The 18,983-nt window shown below is 54.9% G+C and overlaps 1 protein-coding gene and 1 long non-coding RNA gene across 2 annotated transcripts in view; one reads left to right on the top strand and one right to left on the bottom strand.

Annotated features, from left to right (window-relative positions):
* The window catches only part of TMEM255B (transmembrane protein 255B), a 44,882-nt gene extending 38,955 nt beyond the window's left edge, over nucleotides 1–5,927 (bottom strand). Inside the window, exons 1-2 of the mRNA XM_038007932.2 lie at nucleotides 5,821–5,927; nucleotides 1,094–1,236 (exon numbers count right to left, since the gene is read on the bottom strand). Coding sequence (XP_037863860.2) covers nucleotides 1,094–1,236; nucleotides 5,821–5,866 — 189 coding nt within the window. The 5' untranslated portion in view covers nucleotides 5,867–5,927. The remainder of the gene's footprint in view (nucleotides 1–1,093; nucleotides 1,237–5,820) is intronic.
* Nucleotides 5,928–6,077: 150 nt separating this feature from the next.
* Nucleotides 6,078–17,152, top strand: LOC119627575 (uncharacterized). Its single transcript, XR_012092648.1, has 4 exons — nucleotides 6,078–7,358; nucleotides 10,548–10,807; nucleotides 15,403–15,468; nucleotides 16,980–17,152. It is a non-coding gene; the product is annotated as an uncharacterized lncRNA (long non-coding RNA).
* Nucleotides 17,153–18,983: the final 1,831 nt, after the last annotated feature.

Raw genomic sequence — 18,983 nt, 5'->3', positions numbered from 1 at the left:
CCTCTTGCAATTTTACTGATAAAGCTTTTTCTGCACAGATACTATTTGTATATGTTTATTTATAAACTATACACAGGTAGATAGTGTAGACGTATAAGGCACACCTTAAGATTAAACAAAGGAAAATATAAAGGTGAAATAATCAATATTTGTAAAATATTTCTAAATACTGAGTGCCAAAAATCTTTCATCTTTGCTGACTGTCATCAATATTATTACCAATCTTGGTAGTACTTCAGGTGAGAGTAACGAGATTGAAGAAGCCGCATTTTAAAATCTTGCTTTAGCACTTCATGACATAGCAACCGGGCTCTGGGCACGTGAAGGGCATTGCAGCAGATCCAAGCCACTCCAACAGAGGTTCACTGTGCAGAACGCAGGCACTTAGGACAAATTTTTTTGCTAACGACAGAGGATGTAATTTCATAGTTCAAAGAACCTTCATACTTTTGAAGCCAGGTGACCAATTCTTGCCAATTAGGTTACCATCAATTTACCTCGCCGCCTTACTGTCCAAAATCTGGCCTGCGGGGTGGATGAGGTCAGAACCACCACCTTCTAGCTGTTCCCACGTGATGGCGTCACTGATACGATCTGTGATCCATCGCTTCTCGGCAGGAATCGTTTAAAGTTACTTTCCCCTTCCACGGTTCCACGGGCTATGGTGGTCGACCTGGTCCCTCAGGGTAAAATCCTTCTGGGATGCTGGCGGAGGCTCTGTCCGGCCTTTTCGGATATCCTCAGCTCCTGGCCCCTCCTCCACCTTGGACATTTCCCGTCGCCGGGCTCTGGCCCCCATCCCACGCCCTGGTCACCCTGTGACCGCATCAGGCCAACCCGGACAATGGAGGGCACCTGGCCCTATTTTACGGTCAGCTTGGACCTCAACCCGAATCCCCCTCTGCCTTGGACCTGCCACCGTCCCAGGTCCTGGGGATCGGGATGTGGGGGCCGTAACCCTGCCGACCACAAGCACCGATCGAAGCCTCCCCACCTTCAGCCCCAGCCCTGTGAGCTGGCATGGGCTCCACCCTGAGACAGCCACACACCACCCTGCCCTCCCCGGCCCCGGCCGCCCGCTCAGCGCACTCACAATGATCCCTGGGTAGTAGCCCCCCACGGTCACGTTCTCCGTCCTGGTGGTGGCAGCCAGCCCGACGGTCACGATGAGGACAGACACCAGCAGCAGAGACCCCACAAACCACAGCGACGTCTTCTTCCTCCTCGAAAGCCCTTCTGTGGGGAGGAAGGCGAGGACCCGTCAGTGAGGGCTCAGGCTCGGGCGGGTGTCAGCCCAGCAGGCTTTGGGCCATGCTCTGTTGCCCGGGGGTCCTGGGATGCGCTATCCCCACCTGCCTCCCGGCCCACCTTAGGGACCACCCCCAACTTCCATTAGATAACAGAATGAAATCTCTGGATCTTAAGCCACTATACTGGAATTTGCGGCCAGAACTCGAGAAAGCAAACTCAAAAGGACTCCTTCCCACTGGCTGCCTCTTCCTCCATCTGACTTTCTCCCCTTGGTGTCCCCAGGAGGACGGGAGCATCTTTTGTTTACTGTTTTATCATCACCACTGGCTCACGGACACACCCTCTCTACCCGCCTATCACAGCCGCACTCAGAGGGGGAGGGGGCTGCCGCCAGGGGAGGGGCAGGGAGAGAGGAACGCACCCAGCAGCCGTCCAGCTCGGCCATCTGTTTTGCTTTGTTTTATTTTTTGAAAACTAAATCATCTTGATCCCTGTGTGACTCCAAACAAAACAGGGGATCTTTTAAAACCATGGTAAAGTCTTCCTACTCCAAAATTTTGAAAATCAACATTTGTGTGTGTGCACATGTGTGAGTGCATGTGTGCAGGGAAAGCAGACAGCACACTGGAGAGCCGCCGGCAGCGAGGACGGCCACGCAGACATTGTCCACACCCTAGAAGGTCCACGTCCGAAGATTTACACTTCTGCAATCCCATCAGCAGAGCTCAATGGCAAGGCAAGGTTATCGCGCCCAAGGAAGGGACTGTTACGTCCTCAGAAATGAGTTTCGCAAAACTGTAAATCAATGTGCAGATGCAGAATCGCTCTGCTGATCTGAGAGAGCCGTTTTTATCCAGCTGACCCAGCAAGGGCGAGGCCTGGGGCACAGCCTTCCTTCCAGGCCCTCTCGGACTCAGCACAGCCCCTGGCACAGTCACCCTGCCTGCCCCTTGACCCTTGCAAAGTTACACCTGTCCCAAGAATCTCATCCCAAATCGCTTTTTATCTTCCACCTTGGAGGGGACCAGATCACTCCATTCGCTAACGTAATAAACCACTGGCTCCCACCAGCCAGCCAGGCTGCCCCCATCTCGGACCCACTGCACCGAGGTAGCCAGTGGCACTGTCCTTGGTGTTACCCTCCAAGCCGCAGGCCAGCATTCTCAGGCTCTCCCTGGTCGCCCCATCTCCTGCCTCCTTAGAGGCAGGCTTGTTCCAGCATCCACGGGGCCTGTGCACCTGCAGTCTCCCAGCCAGACACTCCCAGCACTCTTAAATGTTGCTGCACAGACACACTGAGCACAGTAGCTCCACTCACCCCTGTGCTCTCCACAGTCACCCCTCTCCTCTGCCCCTGCAGAGTGTCCCCGGGTGTGAGAAGCAGAGGGGACGCCAGACAGAGGCACACGCTGCAGGCGTTGGAAAAGGCCAAGTTCCGTGGAGAAAACTGAGGCAGGGCTGGGGACAGGGCGCTCTGGACGCATCGCCCACAGGCAGTGGGTGGAGGGCAGAGCCTTCCCTGGGGGGCCTGGTGGTGGCACAGTGCACCCCTCAGCCCAGCACCACCAGTGTGGAGTGACGCCCTCCTTCTGAAAGCCACTCTACTGAGACACTAGAGGCTGCAGCCCGGTGCAGTCCAGGGAGCAATTCCCACACCCAGCCTCAGGAACACGTGCGGTGTGGGGTCCCCGCAGCCAGGGCCATGCCTGCGCCCCCCAGGTCCCCAAGGCGGCTTCTGCAGGGGTCATGCTGAATAAGCCTACAGGGGTGACAAGCAGGTGGGCGTAGGGTTGGGCACAGCTCCAGGAGCCCCAAGGCCACGCTGGTGGCCCAGGACCTGGTGCCTACACTTCCGTCATCCAGTGTCTGTTACAGTGATGCTCCCCTGGTCCCACCCCATGCCCCTGTGAGCAATGGTTCTGAATCATCTCATTCAATTACACAATGGTAATATTTTGACTCCGGATATAATCGAAATAACAAAAAGAAGACTCCCAACCTTAAATACATTTTATAAATACATGACACAGCATAAAAATGAGACAAAAAAATAAACTCAAGAAAAGAAGGTGGATATCTTTATAATTACCATGAGAGATAAGCATTTTAAGGTCAGATTTCATCAGAAAGGGGCTTTCACTTAGGAGAAAGATAACTAAAATTACCTGAATAATTTCCTTGCTGTTCCCGTCCCGTTAGCGGAAATACTATTATGTGCACTGTGAAAATTAAAGTGCTCCTAAGTGCCCCAACTATTAACTAAAGTATCTGCCCACAGGTTTCTATTGCAGAGGCAGCTTACAGGGACCGGACCCAAACCATTCTGGGTCTGTCCAGACCCACTGTGTGGTCTTGGGTGGCCGTTTAATCTCTCTGAGCTCGGGAGAAGAGAGCCCTGTGAGAGCCGAGAGCTCTGTCTCTCGTTTGTTGCTGGTCCCCGGGGCTCAGATGAGCACATAGACACATCCTCCTGGTACGGAATGAATGAAGGCCCTTCAGTCTCCTGATCTGTAGGATGGAGGAAATCATGAGAAGCACCTGCTTACCCACCTCTTGAGATTGTGATAAGCATCCAGAGAGACATGACACATGGGCTCTCATGTATATGTTTTCATAAATGCAATGCATATGCTAATCATCCGGGTAGTGTTAACTTTAAGATGGCATAGCAGTTATTCTTAACCAGCATTTCTCCCACTGGAGCTGCAAGGAGGAGTTCTGAGATGTGAAGCCAAATGGGCCAACAGCTACCTCTCCGCTATTGTGTGCGCTGATTTTTCTAACTCTAGTCTTCCCCAGGTGCAGCCCATCTAGGATATCCCAGAATATCACCTTGTCACTCCCCACCAGCCCCCAGTTCTCCCACCCGACCTGCTCTCCCCTTCCTGGCTCCCACCCCAGCCTTAGCTGGAGAAGCTGAACCACAGGAGCCTGTGCCCACGCCTGGTTCTGCCTGGAAGACACGCGAGGCTGGAGGTCAGGCTCTCCCTGCCCGTCAGACCCACTTCCTCCACTCCACAGAGCCAGGAAGGGAAATGTCACAAAGCATGGGAGGTGGCACTGCTTGGAAGGGTTCCAAGATCTGGCCTTCCTGCCAGCAGGGCCTGGAACGCCCAAAAAGAAGAGTGAGTTCCATTTAATCATGTGGGGACACCAGTCATGGTGTCCAAGTAATAATCCCAGGTAAAACTGTAATCACTCAGCCATCAATTTCTCTTTTGTCCTGATTTTACACATGCCCAGGGTAGTGAACAAAGAAGGGCAAAGCAGAAAAAACCATAACCCACCCCCAGATACCCCAAAGGAGAAAGGCCATAACCCACCCCCAGATACCCCAAAGCAGAAAGGCCATAACCCACCCCCAGACACACCAATGCTTCATACATTTTAGTGAAAGACCAGCTCCAAACAAAAAGACCCACAACCCTTACCCCAGATACAATGTTTCATATACTAAAAAGACCAGCTCCAAGTATCACGTTTTCAGGTTTCAAGTTCTTTGTCAGAAGAAAATCTAAGTCAAATGCTATTTTTAAACCTTCAAGGCATTCTAATATAATAACGATAAAACTAGTTAATAAATAATAATAAAGTTATCATTAGGATACACTAATAATCGAATCCACATTAATACGTTTGACCACAGAGCATTTTGCTTTAGAGAGTGGAAGGAATATAGTGGTTTCTTTCAGAAAGAAGCCAAATTCTTTGATTATTTTAAATAACAGTAACTCGTCCGGTTTTTAGAAACTTCCCAAAGATGCCCCAGCAAAAGGGTTGTGAGGTTAATCCCCAGCAGTTTGTGTTGGATTATTTCTGAGGCAGCGGCACAGCCCCCGAGACTCCACGCCATCCCCCCCTGCAGCCGTCAGAGCTTCCCCTCCTAGGGACTCTGTGTCTCTGTCGTTTGGAAATCCGCGCAGCCTCCCCCGTCAGGAAAACGCCCGGCATCGGCATCGTTCCAGTCCCGGCCACTTCCCAGCGCAGCCCCCAGCCCGGCCTGCGAACTTGCGGACGCGCAACAGGTTTCCTGTGTTCCCAGCCCGCGCCGGGCTCCACGGCTGCCGCGGGCGGGATCTGGGGAGTGGAAGGACCGGAGGTTCCGTGAACGCACCGGGGAGAGGCACGAGAGGGGGCGCCTGAAACCAGGAACGCGGTCCGGTTCCGCGAGCGCCTCTGCACGTTCCCAGGCTCGTGGAAAGGAAGCGTCCCCGGAAAACGGTGCAGGTTGGAACGCACGGGAGGGGTGGGGAAGGAGCGCACTTTGGGGCGCCTGTTCTTCATCAGGAAACGGAACAGGGAGAGGCGAAGAGGAACGGACAGAGTCAGAGAAAGGCAAAGGCGGAGGAGGCAGAGGGAGGGAGAACGAGGGACTGAGGAATGCACGACGCCCTACCCCGTGCGCAGTGCAAAGTGTTCCAAAGACAGAGCTCCAAGGAGGCGGAGGGCCCAGGCCCCGGGCGCGTCTCTGCACAGGTTCCGCCCGGGCCGGCCGGGGACCTGCGCTCCCAGCCCCGGGGTCCCCACGCTCCCCCGCAGGAGCCGAGAGACGCCCCAGCCCGCGCTCACCTGCGGCGTCCAGCAGGCCCGGGGGCCCGGGCACCGGCGGCTGCATCCCGAGGCCCCACCCGGCTCTCCCGGGGCCACAGCCCGGTCCTGCCGCCCGGAGCCGCCCTCGCGGCGCCGCCCCTTCCCGCCCCCTGCGCCTCCCCGCGCTCCGCCCGCCTCGCGCCCTTCCTCGCCCTCCTCTCCCTCTCGCCCGTTTCTTCTCCTCCCTCCCCCGCTGCCCCCGCTCCCCCCGCTCCCCCTTCTCCGCTCCACCGCCTCCAGCCGCCGCCTGGTTTCTGGACATCAGGACGCCGCGGCCGGGAGTGGAACCAGACCCCAGATGGAAGGTGCCTGGAGAGCACCCCGCGGACTCGGGCGGGAGCCCGGCCTGGGACGGTGACCCCGGGCCTCCCGCCGCTGGCGCCACGCTCAGCCCTTGGCAGTGCCTCCGGGTGGGTCACCACGGGTTCGCCTCCCCACTGGCCGGTGACGGGGCTCCTCGGGGCGCAGGGCCAGCCAGCCCTGGATCCCTGTGTTCAGAGGGTGGCACATACAACCCGGTCTGCGAGGAACCAGCAAACGAGGAACAAACGCATCCGGCACCTCATCAGCAGCCCCGAGGCAGGGCTGACCGGCCTCTCCAAGGCCTGCGTTTTTGTGTCCACAGCACTGAAGTTGTTCTGAGTAAAATCTGCTGCTGGAAAGAAGGGCAAGGAAACACGGGGCCGGAAAGGGTTGCTCGTACGGCAGCAGGAAAAAAATAAAGATCCTTCTAAATGTATCTTTAACATCTTTATGTCAAGGACATCAGCGGTCCCTTCACAAAAGAAGATGCTTTAACGACCAATAAACTCAGCCCCTGGAATTAGGGGAACGCTGTGGGAGCAAGAGGATGCGTTTCACCCTCATCCTATCAGAAAACCCCAAGGATCAAACAACTTAAAGAGTGTTAATGAAAACGTGGGATCTGCTTTCGCTGCTGGGATCACGCGTGGTGCCGCCACTTTGAAAGCAACCTTTAGGGAAACTGGAGCCGTAGAGGACAAACCAGCAATGTTTTCTTTCTAGATATGCCCAGGAACACAAACACAGATCTGCTCCTTAGAACCGGGAGCCGTGGTTCTCAGCCCTAGCTGTCGTTAAAGTCATCTAAGGAATGTCTTTAAAAGAAAACAAATTACTGCGGCCCTGAACCCAGACCAGATCAACTGACCCAGAATTTCCGAGAACAAACTAATAGCTAAGAACTCCCTAGTCATTCTAATTGGCCATCCACTGTGAGAGAGAAACTGCCGCAGGAAGTATGTGTGTACAAGATGCGTACGGAATATTCCTCACAACGCTGTGTATCCAAAGCACCTGACACACCCTGAATATCCAACACGGGGAGAAGGGATAAAGAAATGGGCACATACAGCGAAATACCATATGGCAGTTAAAATAAATGAGAACTACACGGATTAATGCGAATAAATGCCAAAAACAGAACGTGGAGCAAAAATACAAGTGCACAGTACAACACAGTGAGTACGGCAGCGAATATGGCAGCGAGTATGGCAGTGAGTATGGTACCATTTATATAAAGCTTTAAACCATGAAAATTAACACTATTCACCCATTGAGCCTCTCAAGACGTGCTAAACATCCGCAATATACCAGACACTGTTCCGGGTACTTGGGATGTATCAATGAGCAAGACAGACAAGGATCCTGGTGGGGAAGAGAGGCCATGAATAATAATACAATAAACAAGAAAAATGCACAGCATGTCAGAGGGCAACACATGCTATGGAATACACAAACACACATACACACATGCATACATACACACATGCATACATACATGCACACATGCATACACGTGTGCACACATACATATGCATACATGCATGTATACACATACATACATGCACATACATTCACACATGCACACTTATACAAACACACACATGCATATGTACACACATATACACACATGCATGCATACACACATGTATACATACATGTGCATATGCACACGCATACACATGCACACTTATACATGCACACATACACACTTACACACATACATACATACACAGCCAGGTAATGCAGGCCACAGAAAAAGGAAAGAGTAAAGAAACAAAATAGAAAGTATAGTGTGGGAGTGGGAGTGGGCTGTGGTTTTTAAGTAGTGAAAAGAGAGCTTGTTGAGAGGTGCTGTTGAAGACCAAGCTTGAGGGCATGGAGGTGGTTGCTCAAACAGACATCTGGGGCAGAGGGTCTGGGAAAAAGGAACCTCTGTACAAAGCCCTGGGGTGGAGCCGTCCAGGCCTAGAGGGAGCAGCAAGGAGACCAGGGTGCCAGAGGTTTGTGGGGACCAGGTGGAGGACATCGGGGTGAGCTGCAGGGCCTCTGGCCTTTGCTCCAAGTGATGTGGGGGTTCCTGGAGGGTCCTACACATAGGATTACTGGAGAGTAGTTGTAGGGTAGCAGAATGGAAGCTGAGAAACTGGTTATAGGATATTATGAAACAGTAGGAGGTGATTACACGGACACCATGAGTCTCGTGTGTGCAAATATACGGACACCATGAGTCTTGTGTGCAGATACACGGACACCTTTAGAACTATGTCTAGGGCCTTAAACTCTATTTGTGAAAACTTCTTTCTTTAAAAAAGTCAAAAGACTTGGAAAAAAAGGGGAAGTGTTGAGATATCATTAAGGCTAGACGGTGTGGACAGAGTTGTTACATTGTTCACTATACTTTTCTGGATGTTTAAAGTAGATGATTACTTTTTTTTTTTTTTTTTGAGACGGAGTCTCGCTCTGTCGCCCAGGCTGGAGTGCAGTGGCCGGATCTCAGCTCACTGCAAGCTCCGCCTCCCGGGTTCACGCCATTCTCCCACCTCAGCCTCCCGAGTAGCTGGGACTACAGGCGTCCGCCACATCGCCCGGCTAGTTTTTTGTATTTTTTAGTAGAGACGGGGTTTCATCGTGTTAGCCAGGATGGTCTCGATCTCCTGACCTCGTGATCCACCTGTCTAGGCCTCCCAAAGTGCTGGGATTACAGGCTTGAGCCACCGCACCCGGCCGATGATTACTTTTTTGTAACTTTTTACTTTTGTGTATTTTCAAACCTAAAGGTGGGTTGCAGGGATAGAGCAAGGAGCTCCTGCGCAGCCTCTACTCGGGTGCACCTTTGTTGCAGCCTCTGCCCAGGTGTGCCTTTGTTGCAGTCTGTCACTTTTTTGTTTTTTGAGGCATGCTCTGGCTCTGTGGCCCAGGCTGGAGTGCAGTGGCGTGATCGTAGCTCACTGCGGACTCCACCTCCCAGGCTCAAGTGATCCTCCCACCTCAGCCTCCCAAGTAGCTGGGACCACAGGCGTGTGCCGCAACACCCAGCTAAGGTTTATACTTTTTGCAGAGATGGGGTTTCCTCATGTTGCCCAGGCTGGTGTCAAACCCCTGGGCTCAAGTGATCCGCCTGTCTTGGCCTCCCGAAATGCTAGCATTACAGGCGAAAGCCACCATGCTCGGCCACAGTCTGTTACATTTTAAAAATTAAATGGACAAAAGGAAAAGAAAAGGAGGAAAGAGGGCGTCTGCTCGGCTCTGCAGGCCGAGTCCCACCCTGAGCCGCTGGGATGCCCAGCCTCTTCCACCCCTGAGAGCAGCCCAGGGATTTCCATGCTTGTCTCATTCCACCAGGCTCAGGGAGTGCCTTTGTAAAGAGGAGAAAAAGCGCCTGCCAGGCGTGAGGAATGTGCAGGGGCAGATTGGAGCACAGCCGAGTCAGAACTTCTTCGGGGGCTCCCTGAGCAGGCCCCACCTGCCTCCTCTCCCCAGGCCTGCACCTCGGAAGTGGCTGGAACCCACAGTCAGCACCTGTCCTTCCTGCCAGCGCCACCTTCCTCCTCTGCTCGCTCAGAGATACCGGGGGCCCCCATGACTGGTTCATTCTCCCCTCACCCCTAACTCTCCGCAGTCCTCAGATCTCTAACCCATTCCTGCAACATCCAGTGAGGTAGGAAAGCAACAGTGCTGGCTCCGAGGGCCAGGGTCAGGGCCAGGGGCTGGCTCCCACATTGTCCTGTCCTGAGCACTGTCCAGGCCCAGAGCAGGGCTGGGCTTGGTGCTGGGCTATGGAAGGACAGGAGCGATCACTGCCCTGGGGCCCTGATGGAGCTAAGAGGCTGGTGGAGAAGAGACAGAAAGACTCAGCCCTCCCAGGCGACACCACCGTGTTAAGCTCAGCGCTGAGAGGCAGCGGGAGATGTCACAGGGAGGGCTCCCGCGAGGAGCGACGCAGAGCTAAGAGCTGGGGCAGGGAGCCAGGCCACTCCGGCCCTTCCTGGAGGATCGGATGAATCTGTTATCTCTGAGCAAGCTCCAGGAAACAAGAGACAGGCCGGGTGCCAGCTTGATGGGGCAGTGGATGGGGTTGCCCAAGATACGCTGCGACCTGTGGGCGTTGGGAAGGTGTTCAGACGGGAGGAGTCCAGGAGACAGAAGTTGTAAGATTGCTAGTCTTTACAGTGGGACAGGTCCTTGGAGGTCGTTCTGGTTCCTACGACAGTGGGACAAATGAACCCATAATTCAGTGGCTTAAAAAACCACATTTATTTAGTTGAAGTTGAAATTTGGGCAAGGCTTGGAGTGGACACCCTGCGTCTGCTCCACTCACGGTTAGCTAGGGTGGCTCCCAGGACTGGCACGTGGCTGACTATGGCTGTGGCTGACTGTGGCTGTGCCTGTGACTTCTCCAGGTGACGTGGGCTTCCTCACAACATGGGGGCTGGGCTCCCAGGAACGTCAAACAGGAGAGAAACCCGGGTGGAGTCTGTGGCACCTTCCGCAACCCAGCCTCAGCTTCACGCTGTGTCAGCTCAGCAGCCCTGTGACGAAATTCAAAGGAAGAAGGAAGAGGCTCTCCCTGTGTGCGGGAAGTGGAAAGCTGATGTGGTCGTTTGGGGAAAATAGAATTTGCCACAGGGATCACTGTGTCAGGACAGGACCCTCACTACAGGTAGGCAGAAAGGTGAACAAAGCGATAACCAAAGATAACGAACCTTTTCCTCTTACTTCAGCAGATATTTAGCAGCTGTTTGGGCAGCGTGGAGTGGGAACTGCTGAAGTGTCCCTAGACCACGGGTAAAGAGGGGTGGCGTGGAGGAGGCAGCCGCACCAGGCAGGAAGATCGTCCTGGGAGCCGAGATGTGTGCATCGGAGGCACCCAGAGAGAATAGAGAAGCTGCCAGAAAAATGCAAGGAAACCCAGAAACTTGGAGAGCACAAACGAATCACAGTTTTTATTGTGTGAATTTTCACTAAATATCCTACAATGAATATTCATCATAAGAAAAACAGTCATTTTTAATGTCACGATTTCCTGGAAATATAGAAAGAAAGAAAAGCAGAGAAAAGGCACAACTCCCCCAAGCACAGCAGCAGAGTCTCGGTGGCGGGCGCTCCCCTGCCACACCCGGGGAGGCTCCTGCTGCAGGAGTTCACTTGGCTCAGTTATGGCAGCAGGTTCTGATGAGGCAGAGCTCAGAGCAGAAAGGCTAAGGATGCCTGTTCAGGGCCCCTACTGTGTGTGTGTCTGTCTGTGTGTGCACATGTGTATGTGTGGGTGTGTGTGCATGACTGTGTGTGCTTGACTACACCTGTGTGGGTAGGTGCACATGACTGTGTGAGTGCCTGTGTGTGTGTGGGGGGGTGGATGCGCCTGATTGTGTGTGTGTACATGTGTGTGTGTGTCTCACGCCAGATTGATTCTGCTCAGGTGCTCTGCAAAATTTCTGCAATCTGATTTCTCCAAGTCTGAAAGGTCAAATGTGCACCATCAACAGCACTGAGAGCCTCTTAGAAAGACAAAGTCTCCCCAAACCAGATGCACTCCCAGCTTCCATGCCTGGAATTAGCATATTTCCTGTAACACCAGGCTGGGCAGAGCTAGGCAAAGTCAGCCAGGATCTGGAGTTGCCAGAAGGCAACGTCTGCCACTAACATCATCATCATGGCCAAGAACTGCCCTCTTCAGACCACGTAAAAAATACCCCAAATAAATTTCCTAGGAAGAAGTAAATAAGTTCATTGTATCTAAGTTTGGAGGTGACCAGTCCTAACTGGTAACAGAATTCCTGGCGATGTCTTACAAATCCTTTGCTTTCTAATTCTGTAAATTATTTGTGCTTTTCCCCGGAGATCTTCTGAGAATTTCCTTTAGAGAGCATTGGACTCAGAAGCCGTCGGCATCAGATCAGCCCAGGACACTTCAATGGTGAATTGTGTGATAAGCAACGTAAGTAAAGCTAAATATCAGCACAGAAAAGACCTTCACGAAACTGCTTCCTTAGCCACAGAGCCAGCACATCCGGAAAGCTACTCTCGGAGCTGAAAAACAATGGGTTTGCAAAGAATGAGAAAACACAGAAAAGGCGGGTCATGTAAAACCTTCCGTGTCTGTAAATAGCAGTTGCCCGCCGAAATGTCCAGATGCACCGGGGGTCTGTCCACGCCGAGATGTCCGGATGCACCGGGGGTCTGTCCATGCCGAGATGTCCAGATGCACTGGGGGTCTGTCCACACCAAGGGAGAGACCAGAGATGCACGGGGTCTGTCCACGCCAAGGGAGAGACCAGAGGGGTGACCAGCACAGCAGTAACATCTGGGGGCTCTGGCCCCCTGGACACTCCCCACTGAAGCCTGGGGCAGAGGAGAAACCTTGTCCCTGCACACAGAAGGCGCCTCCGCAAGGAGCCGTCTCTGCAGTGTGACTGTGGAAACCAGGCCTCAGGACCCTGGGACCCGCACCAGGAAGGCCAGACCTGGTTCTCCGAGGCTGCGGCATTCCTCCCACGTCTGCCTCCAGGGGCTGCACAAGGGAGCCGAGACACGGGAGTTACAGAGCACTCGGCTTCCCCACATGAGCCCCGTTTTGCACTTGGGCCCCCAGAGCTGTAAGGGGATAAGCGTGTGTGTGTTAGGCTTTGACGCACAACAGTACCTTGAGGGCCGCAACGTCTCAGACGCTCCACGCTGGGGGCGTGTGAAGATTTTCCAGGTGGCTGCGGTGGTGCAGTTGCTTAAGGGAGTCACTTCCAGATCCCTGACTGCCAGACGCAGTCTCTCACGAAGTAGATCTGGCTGAGTCCAGGGCCCTGGCTCCACTGTGTCCCCTTCCCACCCGACTGCCACCACGAGGGGCCAACCCTGTCCCCAGCCCAGACTCCCTGAGGTGCAACTCTCCCTGCGTGACCCTCAGGCCCCGAACACAGAAGCAGTCACAGAGCACGGGGCAAGGCCGGGCTCCGGGGCGGGGGGCAGAATCACAGATTCTGTGCCCGGCAGATTCCGTACCCAGGAGGTTCGCACAGGGCCCAGCCTTCTCCTCATCCATGCCCAGCGGTCAGGGCAGGAGGACCCAGAGGGAGGGGTCGTCACTGGGCACCTCCCGACGTCCTAACAGTTCTGACAGAAGCCAGACCGGTACTGCCAACTGCTTTGAAAGTAAGGACTGGCTCCCCAGCCAGGTTGCCTTTGTCTGTTTGGTGAACCCCGGCCAAGCCTTGCTCCAAGCGCCCAGTTCAAACTCGCCACAGCCTTGCGTCAGGGGCTCTCGCCACTGCCGTGTAAGATGAGGAAGCCAAGGCTCGGGGCAGTGGCGTGAGCAGTCCCAGGTCACACAGCAGGCAGTGGCAGAGCCGGGGCAGACCCAGGCACCGGCCAGGCTCACACACAAGGCTTGTGCTGCCACGAACCCCGGGCGGAAGGACCTCGCCGTGGATCCCGTGAGAGTGCTGCTGCGTCACCAGAAATGTGCCCTTTCCAACCAAACCAAAAGGATTTTAGATGCAAACCTGACATGGGCCCATTTCTGAAAATTCTTCGAGGGCTACATGAGCAAAACGTGCTGAGAGCTGGGACCTCGGGCCTTAGCCTCAGTAACGGAAACCGAAGCCATCCCTGAACAATCTCAGTACGATCCCCCTTCAAAGACGAGAAACTGAGGCTGCAGGAGGTTGACTGTTGTGGCGCATGACAGATCCCCAAAGCCCCTGTGCTTAGCTGCAGGGACACTGGCTAGAATCCGGCCACTGGAACCCCTCCCGCCCCAGGGCGCAAGCTGGTGGCCCACAGCGCCTCTCCTGCAAGCCGAGATCAGCTCAGCAGGGGCGGTGGCCTGGGATCAGGGTACTTTTTAAATTTAACTTACTTTAGCTCTTCCAAGAGGCAGTTAGGAGATGAGGAAATCTGTCTTCCGCTGGACTGAAGATAATTAGAGACTAGATAAATTGTTATTGACAGTAAGAAGATAAGTCGTCAGAACTGCTAGAAAACATGCCTGCTGTCCTTCCCAGTTCCAGATTCCTTCCTGCTTAGAGGACAATTTTGAAAGAACCCGAGGTTTCCTACCTTGACTTCCTCCACACCAACATGGGTCCTGTAAACCAGAAAGCATGACACACAGGCCTCAATCCATTGAGAAGTTCATTTGCAAGGTTAAGGGCATGCCCGGGAGACAGCTCTGTGCCTTTCTCCAAGATGATTTTGAGGGTTTCGATACTTGAAAGGGAAAATGCAGGCTGGAGGAGAAAGAGGGAGGTTTGGTTGCCTGACCGAACCCACGTGTTGCAGGAGGAAGGAACAGGCAGGACAATGGTGAATGATGCATTCGTCCTGGGCTCAGAAAGTCGGACTTTGCACAAGGCCAGGGGACGTAGAGCAGCTGCCGGTGGAGACACTGAGCCTTTGCTGGGCAGCTCCCTGCTCAGGAACACAAGGAAAGGCTGCTCCTCATGGGGCTCAGCTTCCGGCTTTAAGGTTTCCCTTGGCAGTGAATTGGAGTCCCCAGATTTTATTTTCCTTTCACAGCCCCAATGTTGCCCCAGAAACAACAGAGACTCCTAAGTTTCCCACACCCTTCAGAAGGCTTCGGGCAAATCGGGGTCTGGGAGATGGGACGAGCGTGGATGGAGCCCCTACTGTATGCCTCACGCTGTGACTGGTCTGGGAGATGGAACAAGTGTGGATGGAGCGCCTACTGTATGCCTCACGCTGTGGCTGGTCTGGGAGGTGGGACGAGCATGGATGGAGCACCTACTGTATGCCTCACGCTGTGGCTGGTCTGGGAGATGGGATGAGCGTGGATGGAGCACCTACTGTATGCCTCACGCTGTGGCTGGTCTGGGAGATGGGACGGGTGTGGATGGAGTGCCTAATGTATACTTCACCCAGTGGCTGGTCTGGGAGACGGGGCGAATGTGGATAGAGAGCCTACTGTATGCCTCACCCTGTGGCTGGTCTGGGAGACAGGATGAGCGTGGATGGAGCACCTACTGTATGCCTCACGCTGTGGCTGCCACTTTCATGTTCTGCCTAATCTCAGCTTGCCGTGTGGTGTCCATTTCACAGATGACGAAACAGAAGCATGCAGAATTCAGTAACTTTTTTCAATGTCAAATAGGTGGCTAATGGGAGAAACAAGATATAAACCAGCTAAGTCTGATTCAAAACATAACCACATCTTTCAAATGGGAAAGCATGTGTTTACCTGAATGTACACTTTCAAGTTAATCTTTCACTCAACCAACACACATGTATTGGATTTCCTTACAGGCAGGATGCTAGACAAGGTGCAAAGATGACTCGTGCAGTTCTGCCCTGTAAGGATCCACAGTTACGGTAAGAAGCAAGAGAAATGGAACAGACGATGATGAGACAAAGCGGACAGCGGTGACAGCATCCCACCACACGGCCGCCCTGCTGGAGAATTCACGGGGAAGCCCAGGATGTGGCCGGCCCATTTGCAGACCAGGAACTCGCTGACCGATCAGCACATCAGGCGGGGTTGGCAACTGTGGCCTCACCTGAGGGTCCCCAGGGGCTGCTAAGGACCCAGATACTCAGGACACAGGCCAGACCCCGCACATCAGTCTCTGGAGGGGTGGATGTTTGAAGGTCCTGAGGTGGTTCTCTAAGTAGCCAGGCCTGTGGGGGGTGGTGAGGGTGAGCAGTGGGTGAGTTTGGGGTGATGGGGACGAGCAGTGGGTGAACCACTCCCCGGGGGGCGGGGAGGAGCAGCTGGTGAAACCACTCCCCGGGGGGCGGGGAGGAGCAGCTGGTGAAACCACTCCCCGGGGGGCGGGGACGAGCAGTGGGTGAAACCACTCCCCGGGGGGCGGGGACGAGCAGTGGGTGAAACCACTCCCCGGGGGGCGGGGACGAGCAGCTGGTGAGCCACTCCCCGGGGGGGCGGGGACGAGCAGTGGGTGAAACCACTCCCCGGGGGGCGGGGACGAGCAGCTGGTGAGCCACTCCCCGGGGGGCGGGGACGAGCAGTGGGTGAAACCACTCCCCGGGGGGCGGGGAGGAGCAGCTGGTGAAGCCACTCCCCGGGGGGTCTACGGTGGTTCCAGGCAGAGGCTGCATTTGTCAGGCCTTGGAGGATGGCGCTGAGCGGGCAGAATTCCAGGAGGCTCTGGGGCAAACCCTAACCCTAACCCTAATCCTGGCCCTGGCAACACCTCATTGCAGCTCCTCTTCCTCCTGCAGCCCACAGTAGACTCCCCAGTACGAGCACCAGGAAGACGCCCTGTCCCAGAACCCACCCCAAGCGACAGGAGGGGCAGGCCCAGGCCCCAGACACCAGGGCACAGTGTGTCCCCTCCCACTCTCCCACGGCTGGTCTCCAGGGCACGGCACCTCTCCTCCCACCCCACCCCCACCCTCGTCTGCCTGCCAACCTCGTGGGCCTCCCTCACACACACAGGCGCCCCCACACATGTATGCACACGCTCACACACACAAGGACTGCACGCATGCCACCAAGCGCACATGCTCATACAGGGACTGGCCCGGGTCCAGGCTACGCAGTGTCATGGTGGCTGGAGTGGGTGGGGCTGAGGCATCGGCCATTGGTCCACATTTGCCACAGTATCCGCTGTGGGGCTCAGGCAGCCTTTCACAGCCAGCACGCCTCTGACCTTCCGGCCACAGTGAGGGTGGGCGTGCTGTGTGGCCCGGTGCTTGTACCCCCAAGTCTGCAGCGAGGCCTGGCTGGGGAGCCACCGAGATCACCTGCTCCGGTTCGGCCACCCTCTCTCGGTCCTGTCCTCCCCAGGGAAGCGCTTCCTAGTTTTCTGCCCAGGCCTGTGAATCCCCTTCTTCCTCTTTCCCTGCTTCTTTCTCCTTAGGGTTAAGACTTTGGAGAAACCAAAACAGAAAGACCTGCCTGAAGCTCCCACATGGACCCTCCGTGGAGCCCCAGATTCCACCGGCCCCCACTGGAACGGGAGAGGAAGTAGAGGAAGAAGGTACATGCAGCCTCCAGAACAAAGATCAGGAAGATTCCAGACTCACCTGATCGGGCCACCCAGGGCAGGCGATTAGCCCTGATGCCGCCTGGGGAGAGGGGCCTCCCCAACCATGCAGCCCCGGGCGGGGAAGGAGCTGCTGGGGCCTGCCAAAGGAATGGGTGTCCCCTGGAGCTCTGAGAGTCAAAAGTTGTGCCTTTTTTGCATGAAAGCGGGGCAGGAGGAATTGGGGGTGGCGGTGGCCGAGGCACTACTGAGTTCAAAAGAAGCTCGTTGAGGGCAGGGACCTTCGCCCCAGTTCTCACGGGAGGCACCCCCTGAACAAAAGCCGCAGGAGGACCAACGTGCCAAACTGCCAAACTCCGACCAGCACCTGCTGGGCCAGGGCCACGGGGACGCCTGGTCCTCTCCCATCCGTGCCCACCACAGCCCCCCGGCAGAGGACACGGGGGCCCCACAGGGGCCTGACTGCTGGGAATACAGCAGATGTGCGTCAACAAGACTCAGACAATGACGTGGGCTCTAAGCAGGTGGCAATTACATGACCCGTGAAGCTCGGTTCCTCCCGTTTGCTCAGAGCCTCCGCATCCCGGCCCCAGCTGGGTGGGAGTTGTTGCTGAGGCACCTGCGTGGGCATGTGGCCTGGCTCTCAGCTCTCAGGGATCGGTAGCGCTGCCAGCGAAACATGACCCTTCCTGTAACAAAACACCCGTGAAACGCAGCAGGGGATGAATAATGTAAGCCGGGCCATGAGGGAGCTGGAGGGGCTGCCCCGCCTATCTGTACAGGGTGTGGGGTGAGGGCAGGAAGGAGACAGGAGGTGCCCCCAGAGGCATGAATTTTTTAAAATCAAACACACTCCTTGCACTTTGCTAGAAGGCCTCTGTCACCGTGTGACCCGGGACCTCTCCGGGGCTCCCGGCAGGAAAGGCAGAATTACACCCCCCGGGGAAGCCTGAAGCCCACCCTCTCGCAGCCCTGAGCTGGGCAACGGCGGCTCGCCAGCGCCTCCCGTTCTAGGTGGCATTTCTCTAAAGTGCAGAGTGCAGCAGCCTCTGCATCACCCCGGGGAAGGGAGAGAGCCACGCCCTTTGTGGCTGCCAACCAGACCCGCCAGACAGTTCGCCTGGGAGCACACAGTGCGTATTGGATGCTGACGGGCCGGGATGGCAGTGGGGCTCCTGGGACCCACGTGACAGGACTAGAGCTGAGGCTCAGCCCATCGCCCCCACAAGGCCAGCGGGAGAACGCCAGGTCCATCACTCTCCACGCTGTCGTCCTCAAACCCCAGCAGGACGCCTCACCCTTGGTAACATTCAGCCTTCAGCCCATTTGTCTTGGAAATAAAAAGGTTGAACTTGGAAGAACGTTTCATTACTGTAATTGGGGGATTGGGGTTTGGTTTTTCAAAAATCAAATCAAGCCTTCTTATCTCCATTTTAAATTGCCTAGATAGAAACCGAGAGTCAATCTCATATTTATTTGTAATTTCATGTTATCAGATTGAGGTTTTCTTTCAAAACTGCTCTTCCGTGGACTGGCATAACACCTGTAATCTGTATGTTTCATTTGCAGCTGAGGCCCATTTACGTGTCTAAACACTCGCAGAGGGGATGGACCCCATTGTGGAAAAAACACGATGGGCCCCAGCCAGAGACCGCCCGCTTTTCCAGGACTCACTGTGGGGGAGCTCACGTTGAGGGAATTACACACTCAGCAAACCCACAGACTGCAGACAGGAATAAAGAAAGAACCACCACTCTGACCATATAATAAATAGTTGAGTAAAGGAATAAAATAAGAAGTGCTGAGCCTGCAGCCCGTGCTGGAGTTATCAGAACTGGCCCCAAATGTCCTGCAAGGCCATCTCTGGCACGGCCCCCC

The sequence above is a fragment of the Chlorocebus sabaeus genome, chromosome 3 (assembly GCF_047675955.1).
Source record: "Chlorocebus sabaeus isolate Y175 chromosome 3, mChlSab1.0.hap1, whole genome shotgun sequence".
Taxonomy (NCBI): Eukaryota; Metazoa; Chordata; class Mammalia; order Primates; family Cercopithecidae; genus Chlorocebus; species Chlorocebus sabaeus.
This window is presented reverse-complemented; position numbering and strand designations above follow the sequence as displayed.